The 14,759-nt window shown below is 40.7% G+C and overlaps 1 protein-coding gene across 4 annotated transcripts in view; it reads right to left on the reverse strand.

The window, feature by feature from the left end:
• The window catches only part of LOC124283619 (synaptotagmin-7-like), a 482,711-nt gene that overhangs the window by 15,562 nt on the left and 452,390 nt on the right, over nucleotides 1–14,759 (reverse strand). For all 4 annotated transcript variants that reach the window (XM_046719606.1, XM_046719608.1, XM_046719607.1 and 1 more), the window contains 2 exons: nucleotides 13,173–13,542; nucleotides 1,328–1,497 (listed from right to left, as the gene is read on the reverse strand). In XM_046719606.1, the coding sequence (XP_046575562.1) occupies nucleotides 1,328–1,497; nucleotides 13,173–13,542 (540 nt within the window). The remainder of the gene's footprint in view (nucleotides 1–1,327; nucleotides 1,498–13,172; nucleotides 13,543–14,759) is intronic.

Raw genomic sequence — 14,759 nt, forward strand, 5'->3', positions numbered from 1 at the left:
TATCCTCTCTCTCTCAGGGCATTGATATTTTATAATTCCTTCCAGCTCGGAACTCAAACTGTCCCCACTTGCAAAATAACTTGTGAAGAACGGTTCCATCAAAAGATCAGGATTTTTTTCGTCAGTGATTAATTTCAAATATATAATATTTTTTATTTCTGTGAAAAAGCCAGTGAGTGCATTTAAACTCTTCCAGCTAATTGCTGCAGCTGATTTGAAAACTGCATGGTCGGCTTTGATGTGGAGAAAATGTTCACTGAGAATGGGAACGTGGCTCAGTGGCTGTTTGGTATCTGGACATAGATGGGAATGAGATGTGACTCTTTAATGGATGGTCTCACCTTTTTCAACATCTCATTGTGACGCTTTGTGTTGTTGAATGTGCACACTTTTCAGAAGTGTATGTTAGCAGCCAGAAGTGGTAACATATTTGATATACTTTAACTGACATGTTTCCTTGTTTGTTATGTTAACATGATAAATGATTAGATATCATCTTCATTGCATGAACAAATGTTATGAAATCATCAAGCACAGATACACCTTCATGGGAAATAAAGGCCCTTTCAGAAGATCAAATGTTGTTTTACACAGCAGTAGTCCAGCTATATTACTATGTGGAAATAAAGACGTCTCCACACAAACTAGTGGGTGATAGCATGAGTAATGATCAACTACCTAGGGCATGATGACACACTCTGAGTCAGTTCAAGAACACAGTATCTTATGTTATATATTAGTGAGGATTTACTGGGGACCAGATCTAGTCTTACAGGGGACCTACTCAAATCTTACCAGGGACCTAGTTTAGTCTTACTGGGGACCTACTAAAGTGTTACCAGGGACCTAGTTTAGTCTTACTGGGGACCTACTAAAATGTTACCAGGGACCTAGTTTAGTCTTACTGGGGACCTACTAAAATGTTACCAGGGACCTAGTTTAGTCTTACTGGGGACCTACTAAAGTGTTACCAGGGACCTAGTTTAGTCTTACTGGGGACCTACTAAAGTGTTACCAGGGACCTAGTTTAGTCCTACTGGGGACCTACTAAAGTCTAGTTTAGTCTTACTGGGGACCTACTAAAAGTGTTACCAGGGACCTAGTTTAGTCTTACTGGGGACCTACCATCCTGCCACTGGGGACCTACTAAAGAAGTGTTACCGGGACCTAGGCAAGTTTGCTGAAGACTTACTCAAGTCTGGACACCTACCTGCGGGAGACCTATCCTGCCATTAAATCAAGACACCCACATATCCTGCAGTGTAGCTAAGGTCAGTGGATGTTATCAAGACAATGACTGTAACAGTACAAGCAGCTCCAGACTTACTCTGCTGTCCTTGCAAGGCTGGAGGTACTTCCACGTCATGGTGGCGTTGGACAGATCCACGGAGTTGAGGGGAACATACGTCTCTCCGATAGGGTCATCACGGCTGAAGCGGTCATAATCGATCACCTGGAGGTACAGTGTCTTCTCCAGCAGCTTGTTGTGTGGCCAGCCTAATAGAGAAGAAATAATTGCTAAATTCTGAACAAAATGAGAGAGTGACTTAATGTTAGTCTCTGACAACAAAACATTGCTTCAACTTGTTTAAACTTTAAAAAATCGATTTTTAATAAAGATATGGACTTTCATCAGTTTTGCAAAATAGACAAGAGAAATATAACCAGACTTGGGCTTTTTACTGGCTGTAGTGCTGTTTTTTCAATGACTATCAGCAACAACAATCTGTAAAACAGGCAAAGTCCACATGTGGGATGCCCTTGGTTGATGAAGCAAAATCTGGTATCTGTTGCTGGGTCCAGTGTTACAAATTCTATGCTACTTTATTGAAAATCAGCTATTGTTGTGACACCCAATCAGTGAGTGAGTGAGTTTAGTTTTACGCTGCACTCAGCAATATTCCAACTATAGGCCGCGGTCTGTAAATAATTGTGTCTGGATCAGACAATCCAGTGATCAACAGCATGAGCATCGATCTACACAACTTGGGGTGAAACCAGTGAGCCTGACCACCCGATCCCATTAGTCAACTCTTAAGACAAGCATGGGTTACTGAAGATCAATTCTAACCCAGATCTGTATGGGTCGACACCCAATCCAGACCCTCACTTACATAGCCACCTCAATTACAAGATGTGTGAAGATCAGGGTTGGAACTGGTCAAAAGGGTTGACTAATGATAGAGGGCTGTCAGGCTCGCTGACTTAGCTGATTCAGATTATCCAATCCCAGTTGTGTAGAGCAATGCTCATGATGTTAATCACTGGATTAAGGAAAACCAAGTTCTATGGATAGTCAACTTCTTTATTGCAATGAGTGCGATGTTTCGGTGTAGGTACTAACACTGTTATCAAGCTTGATAACGGTGTCAGTACCTACACCAAAAAACATCGCGACTCACTCTGCAAAATAGCAAGCTTGATAACGAGTACCTACACCGAAACATCTCTGGTGTCAGTACTACCTACGCCGAGCAACCGCACTCACTCTGCAAAATAGCAAGCGAAAGCGGTGTCAGTACCTACACCCAAACATCGCGCTCACTCTGCAAAATAGCAAGCTTGATAACGGTGTCAGTACCTACAATCAAAACATCGCGACTCACTCTGCAAAATAGCAAACGGTTTTGATAACGGTGTCAGTACCTACACGAAACATCGCTACTCACTCTGCAAAATAGCAAGCCGGTAGCCTACGCGAAAGAGCATTGATAACGGTGTCAGTACCTACACCGAAACATCGCGACTTCACTCTGCAAAATAGCAGAAGCTTGATAACGGTGTCAGTACCTACACCGAAACATCGCGACTCACTCTGCAAAATAGCAAAGCTTTGATAACGTGTCAGTACCTACAATCAAACATCGCAAACAACGGATAACGTGTCAGACCTACACGCGAGAACACTCTGCAAAATAGCAAGCTTGATAACGGTGTCAGTACCTACACCGAAACATCGCACTCACTCTGCAAAATAGCAAGCTTGATAACGGTGTCAGTACCTACACCGAAACATCGCACTCACTCTGCAAAATAGCAAGCTTGATAACGGTGTCAGTACCTACAATCAAACATCACGCGACTTACTCTGCAAAATAGCAGCTTGATAACGGTGTCAGTACCTACAATCAAACATCGCACTCACTCTGCAAAATAGCAAAGTTTGATAACGGTGTCAGATACCTACACCGGCAAACATCGCACTCACTCTGCAAAATAGCAAGCTATAACGTGTCAGTACCTACGCCACCAAACATCGCGCACTCACTCTGCAAAATAGCAAAGCGATAACGGTGTCAGTACCTACACCAAACATCGCGACTTTCACTCTGCAAAATAGCAAGCTTGATAACGGTGTCAGTACCTACACCGAAACATCGCACTCACTCTGCAAAATAGCAAGCTTGATAACGGTGTCAGTACCTACACCGAAACATCGCACTCACTCTGCAAAATAGCAAGCTTGATAACGGTGTCAGTACCTACACCGAAACATCGCACTCACTCTGCAAAATAGCAAGCTTGATAACGGTGTCAGTACCTACACCGAAACATCGCACTCACTCTGCAAAATAGCAAGCTTGATAACGGTGTCAGTACCTACGCGAAACATCGCGACTCACTCTGCAAAATAGCAAAGCTTGATAACGTGTCGAGTACCGACTCTGCACACGCGAAACATCGCACTCACTCTGCAAAATAGCAAGCTTGATAACGGTGTCAGTACCTACACCGAGAACATCACACTTACTCTGCAAAATAGCAAGCGATAGCGTGTCAGTCAGTACCTACGAGAACATCACACTCGCTCTGCAAAATAGCAAGCTTGATAACGGTGTCAGTACCTACAATCGAGAAACATCCACACTTACTCTGCAAAATAGCAAGCTTGATAACGTGATACTCAATACATAACGGTGTCAATTACCTACACCGAAACATCGCCCTCATTGCAATAAAGAAGTTGACTATCTATAGAACTTGGTTTTCCTTCATCTATACAACTTCTAAAATGCCTCTCAAAGAAATCACTGGATTGTCTAATCTACACTTGATTATTTAGACTGAAAATTGCAGAGTGCAGCATTTAACAACAATAACAAATTAAAAAAATGAAAAACAACCAGAATTACAACTGTTGTAAGTCTGTAATAGTCCTGAGAATAGGCGTTAATATAGTAACTGCGATGAGATCACAGGTGTGTATTCCACAAAGCCATCTTAACTACGACAGTTACATGTCGATGTTGGCCTGGGAGTTAGCAAGGTGCTTAGAAACAAGTCCTTGATGCATATTCCATGAAGCCATTTCAGTTATTGCCCTAGAGCATAGAGACCAGGTCACAAATCAGTTGATGTTAAGCAGCGTTGGTCACGGAGAGTCCTTGGATAGATGACCATGTTTCGCAGCTTGACTCCTGACATGAGAGTTTCTAGGACTTCAGTCCTGCCCCACAATAAAGCACAACTGACACATGTCATCTCACCTTAGGCAAGTGAGTTTGTTAAAAATTGTCTCTGTTCACCCAGCAGAAAATGGGTACCCAGTGGGACAAGTCATATGACAATTAACCTAGCACTCACAGCTTTGGTTATCCAGGGTAATAAAGCCCATTATGTTGTATGCACTTAGAGATGCCCTTGTCACATGGAGTTCAGCGCTATATAACAATCAGGTTGCATATCCCTTTGAATTAATCCTTCTTGAAGAACTGTGTGACAATATACCTTGTTTCATACACATTGGCTGCAACACATCTTGTTATAACTGGTGGGTTCTAATATTTCTAAAACATTGATGAACGATCAGTTATCAGTATATATTTTATCACTATGTCCTGAGTTTAATGGCAACATTTATTTATGGCCATAATGACTTGCCTTACATTACAACATATCTTCCATATCAACTTCTCTATGAAATGTGTTACGAGTGAAGGTGTGATAAAGGGGTATATGACACCAATTCACTCGCACAATGGAAATGGATTACACAACAATCTGACTAATTCAGGAAGATTTATTTATACTATCCTAACAGAAGGCTGATACAAGATACCAATTTACAAATGTGGAAAGTGAAGAGGGAATTGTCTTAGATATATTATGGGCAAAGCAATATGGCATAGTCACCTCATTTTTAAATCCTTTCAAAACTGTACACCATGATTTCCTAGTTTCCATATTTGACATAGTCCCGACGTGGGTGCAAGTTTGTGAATTCACAGATGAACATTCACATCATGGGTACAACCACAACTGGCAAAAATTCCGTCCTCAAGAAACATCCCAGCTAGATCAGAATCACAGAGCTTCTCCCTATAAGCTGGCTGGCCACATTCAATTAACTGACCAAAGCTGAATTCATCAAACCCCAAGCTGTACCACTAGTTACATAACAATTTCTCGCTCAAGCGAAGGCCCCTCACCCCAAGCTAAAACTAATTACACCAAGTATACTCATCACTATCTAAAACTGTACATTATATTTGCAAAATATGTTTCATCACCCATAACAAATGTGTCTTCTGCAATAACGTTCAAAGATTAACTGAAAGCTTTTAAACTTTGAAATGATTAATATTTCGCTGGAGTCATGCAATTTTCTTTTTAATTATTTCAAACATGTGCATTTAAACAACTTTGAATCATAGGACTAAGAACTCTTTGACTGGCTTTGGGTTCCATGGAGACATCTCAACACTTGTCACTTGTCAGTGAAAGTGTAACGTACTGAGACTATTTACTTAGACTGGTTCATTATCTTCAGCCACTCAGCTCTTTGCAATTCTCTTCTGGTATAATGTTCAAAGATTAACCTAAATATATCACATTGATTGCCTGAAAAATATAAGTTTTCAAACTTTGAAATAATCAATTTCAGAGTGGAGACGTGTATTAGTCTTCTGGAAAACACTATCTGTTAATTCTTATATCTATATTTATCCAGCAATGGATCACATTCATTGCTTTGTATGAGGATATGATACATGAAGTCATCAAATAGTAATAAATATTATTTCTTTTAACAACCCGAGGCAATGTCTACATGAAAAATCTATCTGTGTTGATATTCTTATCCTTTGGATTCTGTCTGTGCTACTTAGCCCCTGACCCTGTAGAGGAGTTACACAGTTTGGTGCTGTCACGATACATACACCAGTCTCCTTACAGTGTCTATAGGCTTGATTTATCATGCAGCACTTTTGTGACAGAAGGTCAGCTTATGGTGGACGAGTCCAGATTAACTCTATGTCTCACAGCAGACAGTTGGACAGCGACAAACGCAAACTAGGGAGGGAATGAATTACTTTAAGATTTTCTTTGAACATTATTCAGTTAAAGAAAAACCCCAGAAATGTCTAAAGTGACATAGACATTTGCTACCAGAGTGACAGGGTATTGTTTTACATGGCTTTTTCAGCAATATTCCAGCAATACCAAAGGGGACATCAGAAATGGGGCTCACACACTGAACCCATGTGGAGCATCAAATCCAGGTCTTATGCAAGAGCAGCAAACCTAGGTGCAAACCTAGGCCACTCGGCTAACTCGCTGCCCCTTGTTTTGTGGACTAAGGCTGCTTTGTCCATGACTGTGTAATAGGCGCCCTCTAGTAGGCAACCCAGTGACAGGAGTTCAATGTAGAATGTACCTCGGTGTTTCCCTGTTCATAGTTTTATTATAGACTTTGCGTTGTGTACTTTTATTAAATGATGGAAAGCTTTAAAACCAGCGGAACAGTGTACAGTCTTCTTCGGTTCAGTGGCAGTAGTCACCTCTTGCAGCAAAATTGACACAAGGCAGAAATGCAAATAATACTAATTTATTCTGTTAAATAAAATAAAGGAAAACAAGCAAAACAAATGATAACAAAACTGAACAAAATATCTCTCTTTCACTCGCTTAAAGAAACCTATCCCCTACACTAGCTCCCAACATGGTGGGACAGCTGAAGGGATCAATGACAGATACCCAGCTACCTTACATGACCGGACGAAGGAAATTCCAGAATTTTACTGCCAAACGTGAGTAATAAGTAGAATAAATGACTACAAGATAACGGCGTCAATACAGTACTTGCAAAATAGGCAGTAACGTAATTATAAGCCACCCAACCTATTTGTTTACATTAGCAAACCACGATATAAAACCACCCAATCTGTACAATCATCACTGTTACCTAGAAGAAGATCTGGTTGTTTGGTTGTGGCAGCAGTCAAGAAGAAGAAGCAGTCAAGAAGAAGATGATTGTATTTCACTGACGACATGACATGTCCAGAAGTCACTGTTACCATGTGATCGAAGAAGAAGAAGAAGAAGACGATGACCACATTTCAATCATAACATAGCTGATCCAGCTGATGTGAAAAGACACCAGAAGTCACTGTTACCATGTGATGGAAGAAGAAGAAGAAGGAGGAGGAGGAGGAGGAGAAGAAGACAATATTTCACTGATAACACGGCCTGTCCAGTTGAAACCAGAAGTGATGCTTGTAGTAGACATGTAAAATGAACTGAGATAAGAGTCGTTATGACAAACTACAAACATTATTTGAGTCACTGGGATTTGAAATAATGATCATAGGTTCCTGCACACCAAAGGGATGCAACTCTGAATCACAGTTCAATTGGAAGAACAGTGACCCATTCTTAGAGCCTTGGAATCCATGAACTGGTGATGCCAAATGAAAAATCAGTGTCACCTTAAAGTAGGAGAAGTGCTAAAAGAAAGGTCAAAGTCTACCCCTTTGTTGGAACCCTTCAGCATGAATATGGTGCTGACAAAAGACTGATCCCCCTCATAGGATCCTAGCATGACTAAAGGGTGCAAATCCGCACAGTAATTCTGGATGCAGTACAGAGTTGGGCCAACCCCATTCACTGAAGTGATGAATAGAACATAAATGCAACACCATAAGCCAAAAGAAGAAAACGGTATAAAAATAACTCCTTTGGTTCTGCCTTGTTGTGTTTCGTGATTGAATGATCACGCTATCAGCAATATTCCAATTTACCTCATCATTCATCAAAGATGTATGATGGGAAATACATTTTGCACTGAAACTATGCACCGTCCCTCCCAAGAGAGTCATCAACACGAGCGTGTCAACAAAAACCAATCCAAAACAAGCATAATACATCATTAAAAACCTGTCACCATAACAGTCTCCAAAATGAAAAAGAAATCAAGTAGCCTCCGGCTATCAGTGTTATTAAAATCTAACTTCTACTTTTGAAGGGTACACAGAAAGGGTTAAATTCTTCATCAGAAACATCAATTCAAGGAACCATCAGTCAATGAAGCTATTGAAATTGGCATCTTCAAAGCTGTCATATGTGAGTTATCATCACGAGAGAGTACACGCTGTGAAAGCTTTCATTCTCTTCACGCTGTGTTAGGCTTGCAGAAGCATCTTTCCCTGGGACGAAGGAAAGTCAGTTTGGAGGCCAAGAGAAGCCATTCCTTCACATCATGACCTACATGTAAGATGCATATGGGATGGTTGGGACACAGACATTTTGTTTGTTTGACACAAGCATGGCCTAGAAAGATCAACGTCGAGACAGTAGTGTGACTTCTTCCTTGATGAATGACTTTTCTCATCATTATGTGGTACTGGCACCATGGACTATGTTTGAACATAAACATAACAAGTGTTTGCCACTGATATGGCAATGTCCCCGGCCGCTAAAGAATGGAATATTTATAACACATCTACTACTTTTTATTTTTGGGTCACATACAAGATGCTTGAAATGACTGGTGGTGTCTGTATAATCACCCAATGTAATCTGTCGACATAACTGAAGACATTGGGTGCAATGTTTTATGAGATATTCCGGTGTTAACAAGAGTTTGAGAAGTGGTCAAAGTGTCGTGGTGACCTTGAAGATAAGGTCAAGGTCACCCAAATCAACTGAGTCTGCATAATCCCCAATGTAGGCGGTCACCAAATTTGAAGACATTGGGTACAACAGTGCATGAGATATCCCGTTAACAAGAGTTTGAAAAGCGTTCAAATTGTCGTTGGTGACCTTGAAAATATAGTCGAGGTCAACAAAATCGACTGGTGTCTGGGTAATTCTCCAATATAGGCTGTCACCAAATTTGAAGACATTGGGTACAACAGTTCATGAGATCTCGCGTTAACAAGAATTGGGACGTACGTGTACGGACGGACGGACGCCGCTGAATACATAGTCCCCGTTCCGTGTTGCGGTGGGGCCCAGATCCGCAACAGTCAGCTCTTAAGGGAATGTAACAGGGGCAGGATGAGGTGAGGTGAAATTGGGTTTGATGTTGTGCTTGAGAATATTTCGCTCATATGACGACGTGCATGCGTGTGTATGTGTATGTGCGGCTGCTTGTACTAGCCCAGACTTAAGCTGGTTTTATAGTGCTAGCTCACTGAGATACCATGCCGCAGTGAAGCATGAATACCCCACTCAGACACATTATACTGACTCCGAGCCGACCAGTCCTTGTTGTACCCATTAATGCCGAGCACCAGGCAGGGACCAACAAGTACCATATTTTAACATCTTTTGGTATGACGCGGTCGGGGATCGAACCCACGAACTTCCACTCTCCGGGCGGACGCTCTAACCACTACACCACGGAGGCGTTCGGGGCAGGATGATGCTCAATCAACCCAGTATCAGATGTTTTATAAAATACTATTGAATGTCTGCTTATGAAAAGCATTGGTTTCTGGAGCTTAATTTGCTTCCAAATCAAAAATTATTAGTGACAATGTTTTAATATGAGTGAGTGAGTGAGTTTAGTTTTACACTGCACAGCTATATGGCGGCAGTCTGTAAATAATCGAGTCTGGACCAGACAATCCAGTGATCAACAGCATCAGCATTGACCTGCGCAATTGGGAACCGATGACATGTGTCAGCCAAGCCAGCGAGTCTGACCACCTGATCCCGTTAGTCGCCTCTTACGACAAGAATGGGTTACTGAAGGTTCATTCTAACCCGGACCTTCGCGGGTCGTTTTAATATGAATCCAGTTAGTTGTTACTGGGTCATTTAGGTAGCTGTAACGAGAGGGTGAATAAGTGAGTGAGTGAGTGAATCAGCCAGGTTTGAAGCGATTTTTGGCAACATAGCAGCAATATCAGCAGACACCACCCATGTGGGGAGTTAGCTTAGCATGCACGTAGAGAATCAGGACCTAGATTTTCAAAGCTCTCCTAGTGTTAAGATGGTCATAAGTTCCATAGAGAGCTGCGAAAATCTGGGCCCAGTTTGTCAAGCGAATGCTTTAGCCATTAGGCTACTACTCCTAGTGTGTCAAAATGTTGGGTAGAAACTCACTTTGAGTGAGTGAGTATGATTGTACGGCGCTTTTAGCAATATTCCAGTAACGTCACGGCAGGGGACACCAGAAATGGGCTTCACACATTGTACCCATATGGGGAATCGAACCTGGGTTTTCGGCGTGACGAGTGAACGCTTTAACCACTAGGCTACCCCACTGCCCCCCATCTCACTTTGAACAGTATTTCAGTTACAGCAGCATATCAGCATATTATATCACGGCATATCAGAATATCATATCATAGCATATCAGCATGTCATATCACGGCTTATCAGCATATCATATCATGGCATATCAGCATATCGTATCACAGCATATCAGCATATCATATCACAGCATATCATATCATGGCATATCAGCATATCATATCATGGCATATCAGCATATCATATCATGGCATATCAGCATATCATATCATGGCATATCAGCATATCGTATCACAGCATATCATATCATGGCATCATCAGCATATCATATCATATCTTATCGCGGGCATATCAGCATATCATATCACGGCATATCAGCATATCTTATCGCATATCAGCATATCATATCATGGCATCAGCACATCGTATCACAGCATCATCACGGCATATCAGCATATCATATCACATATCATATCATATCACGCATATCAGCATATCTTATCATATCAGCATATCATCAGCATATCAGCATATCTTATCGTGGCATATCAGCATATCATATCATGGCATATCAGCATATCGTATGACAGCATATCATATCACGGCATATCAGCATATCATATCATGGCATATCAGCATATCGTATGACAGCATATCAGCATATCGTATCACAGCATATCAGCTTGATGGGAGGGAAGTGATGCAGGTTTTAAACAGATGCTGCAACCATCAAGTAATGGTGACATCAAACCATATCATCATCTGGGATTTAAACCAACGGTCATTCGAGAAAAGGATCAGGTCTGCACACCAAATTACAACATCCTAGGTGACTTGGCTTCCCTTGCCCTCTGGTGATTGAATGATGTTTTACCGTGCTGTCAACAGTATTTCAGGTATATCAAAACCCCAAGCCAGTAATGCATTGTATCAGTATGTCATGGCACAGTATAGGTCATAGTATATATTCATATCAAGCAGCCATTGTGTACACCCAATCCTCATTGCAGAAGTTCAGGTTGCATAGAACCAGTTCAGTTCACTTTTAATATAACCCAAGTGAGGTAGGGTTGGGTATTGCCAAAATTTCGATATATTGCGATTGCGATATATTGTGATATGTGTTTGGCGTATTGCAATATGTATTGCAATATATTGTGAAAGTGTAACACATAAAGAAGAAGGCCAATGCAGTGGTTGATCGAAGATTCTTCTTAGTTTTTGTGATCTTGTCTTCTACTTGATGGTGAGTTATAGGCACATTAACTCTCTCCACATTGCAGGCTACTGCAGGAACTATACAACTGCCTGGAAGTGTCATTTGGAAGAGCTTGAAATAGTGTCTATTGAAATAGGTTTTTCGCTGGTACCATTATCAATAACATTATCAAATGTGGCTGCAAGTCTCAACCTCTATGCTCAAAGAAGTGCATTTGTAAATCTTCTCAACTTCTATGAACATCGTCTCTGTAACTTCAATGGGAACTGTTAAAGGAGACTTCAGAATCACAGAGATCGATGTTTGACAAATTGATGTCACATGACTGATCAAAACAGTAACTTTTTCATTAATTGGATGATGAATTGTATATTTTACTACTACATATAAATCTTGTTTGTTATATTTATTGAAAGTATTAAAATAGCCCTTTGAACAGCAAATATATCTCACATATTGCAACAAATGAATATTTTTTTATAGTCGGCGACCTTTCTGGGTGGACTTCAGCACTCTTTGATTTTTGGCGGCCATTTTGGATTTTGGGGAAAATAGGCCCAAACATTCGAGCACACCCCAAAAATAGGCTGTATCATGATGTTCCCTAGCACTGTGCAAGGTTTTCTGCTTTAATCCAGCGGGGTATAGTCACAATAGTGTTAATTGGAAATCCTTGATTTTAGGGGGCCATCTTGGACGCCATCTTGGATTTTTTGGAAAATGGGCCCATAAAACCGGGCACACCCAAACAATATGTTTTAACATTATGTTCCCAAGCACTGTGCAAGGTTTTCTGCTATAATCCAGCAGAGGGAAAGTCATATAGTGTTAAAATTGGAAATCCTTGATTTTTGGCTGCCATCTTGGACGCACCCCCCAAAATATGTTTTATTATGATATTCCCCAGCACTATGCAAAGTTTCAAGTATCTATTTTCACCCTAAGCCACTGCACTAACATGGGTTAACGTAATTAAATTACTGTTTCCAGTAACTAAAAAAAATTCTTTCAAAACAATACCACTGGCCACTGTCGGGACTCAGATGTGACTGTACAAGAGATCAAATGAAAATGTTTCCATATTGAAAACTTCACTCTTAAGTGTGGAACTCGAGAAAAAGCATCTGCAGCAGCGTCTGCCATTTTGGTTTGTTTATCCTTACAACAAGTGCCGGTACCAATCTATTTTTTATTTATATAGTTTAAAAGTCACACAATTATATGACCAATAAACATTCTCAAAGCTATTAATGTATAATAATATAAAGGAAATACAAATGTTGTTAGTAGTTTTGACTACAACACGAAAATTACCAATCGTATCAGGAGAACCAGTTTGCGAAAAGTGTACAGCAATATATCGTATTGTGAAGTTTGAATTGCAATATACCAGTTAACCGGTATTATTGCCTACCCCTTAGGTGAGAGCAAGCAAAATGTGATGTAGTTTTGGAAGATGCTTAAAATGTCTTACCTTCAAACAAGAAACACTCATTCCAGTGAGGATTCAAGTTTTTCTTTTTCACTTTTGTTAGCAATTTGTGTTTTTTGTCCGGAAGCAACATAATTTTCACATAAGGATCACTGGTACCGGAGAGATCTTTGGCAGGCAAACCCGTAGCACGAAGAATCTTCAGGGTTAAAGTCAAGTTTTGGAAATCATAACCAAGTCCGAACTGTAGTTTTCCTAGTTTGTAATCCACACCCTCCACAAGAGGAGCTTCATTCTCTTCTGGGGGGCTGTCGTCCATGAGCATCGTGGCAAAGCTCCGCACACCCTTCCATACACTCGACTCTCCCTCCTCCTCCGAGGCTGACCGACTCTGGCTGGACAAGCTCATGCCCTGAAACAGGAAGTGACCAGATGAGTGACCATAGTGGACATGGAGCTGGAAAGTGTCATTGATAAAACCCAAAAGTGGTTGAGTGAGTGGTTGAGTGAGTGGTTGAGTGAGTGAGTGAGTTGAGTGAGTGAGTGATTGTGTGAGTGAGTGGTTAAGCAAGTAAGGGAGTGGTTGAGTGGTTGAGTGAGCGAGTTGTTGAGTGAGTTGTTGAGTGAGTGAGTGAGTGAGTTTTTATAGCATCATGGTTAGTGTAGCAGTGTTTCGTTATAATCACCTGTCTTTTCTTTGAAGGCAATATGACAAAGGTATAGTCCATTTTAGCTGCTCACCTGTTTAGTGTGAGCAAAGTTTTGATGCTGACCAATTAAGAATCATAATAAGGGCGATCTTTGGATTCAAATACACAGACATTGGATTCTGGAATACCTGAGGGTTGCAACTTCACAGAGCGAATTGTGGCAGATCGACTGTATATCAGAAAGTTTGATACTAATGGTGATGACAAAATCTTATCTTAAAGAACAAAAATCCAATCTCCTTCAAATTTTCATGAGAAGAAATGAGAAGGCTAGCACCATCTTGACCCATATGTCTCCATCACAGACTCTTGTTTTTGATAACCTCAACAGATTGAACCTGATTCAAATCCCTTCAGGGATGTTTAGAAACCTGAGATAGGTAGAATTCATCACATGTGCAATGTATGTGGCCTTCAACTTGCCTTGAGTCAAATATCAGCCATTATCTGCAAACAGTCACAGAGTTTCCATCATGGACTTTGACATATTTACCTTCCAAGTCCAACACAATGATTAAACAGTCTACAAAGTCATTACAGCCATACAACAGGTATGTAGGTCTGACCAAATTGGTATGAAGATATAAATCCTGTTGTTGTTTTTATGTGCAGTTCTCCCAGTGCTTTGTCAGATAAATGTATCTTCCACCCTGTTATCTGGCTAAGATGAATCTTTGACCTAAGTTGACAAATGATGTGATGTTTCCATGTCTGACCCCAGGGGCTAGACGCATGATTAAAAAGGTTTGTCTCATTTTATTAGTTTGTGAGGGTTTTACTTTAAGTTACATGGGTTCAAGGAAAGCTCCAGTAATTAGGATCCTTACAGGAAATACAAAGGTTCTGTAAAGCAATTAAATAGTAGTGTACTGTACATCAGATTTGATAATTATATTCATTATGGGACCTTTATAATTCT

Source organism: Haliotis rubra, unplaced genomic scaffold (assembly GCF_003918875.1).
Source record: "Haliotis rubra isolate DU_JTF1 unplaced genomic scaffold, ASM391887v1 Scf319, whole genome shotgun sequence".
In the NCBI taxonomy this organism is placed as follows: domain Eukaryota; kingdom Metazoa; phylum Mollusca; class Gastropoda; order Lepetellida; family Haliotidae; genus Haliotis; species Haliotis rubra.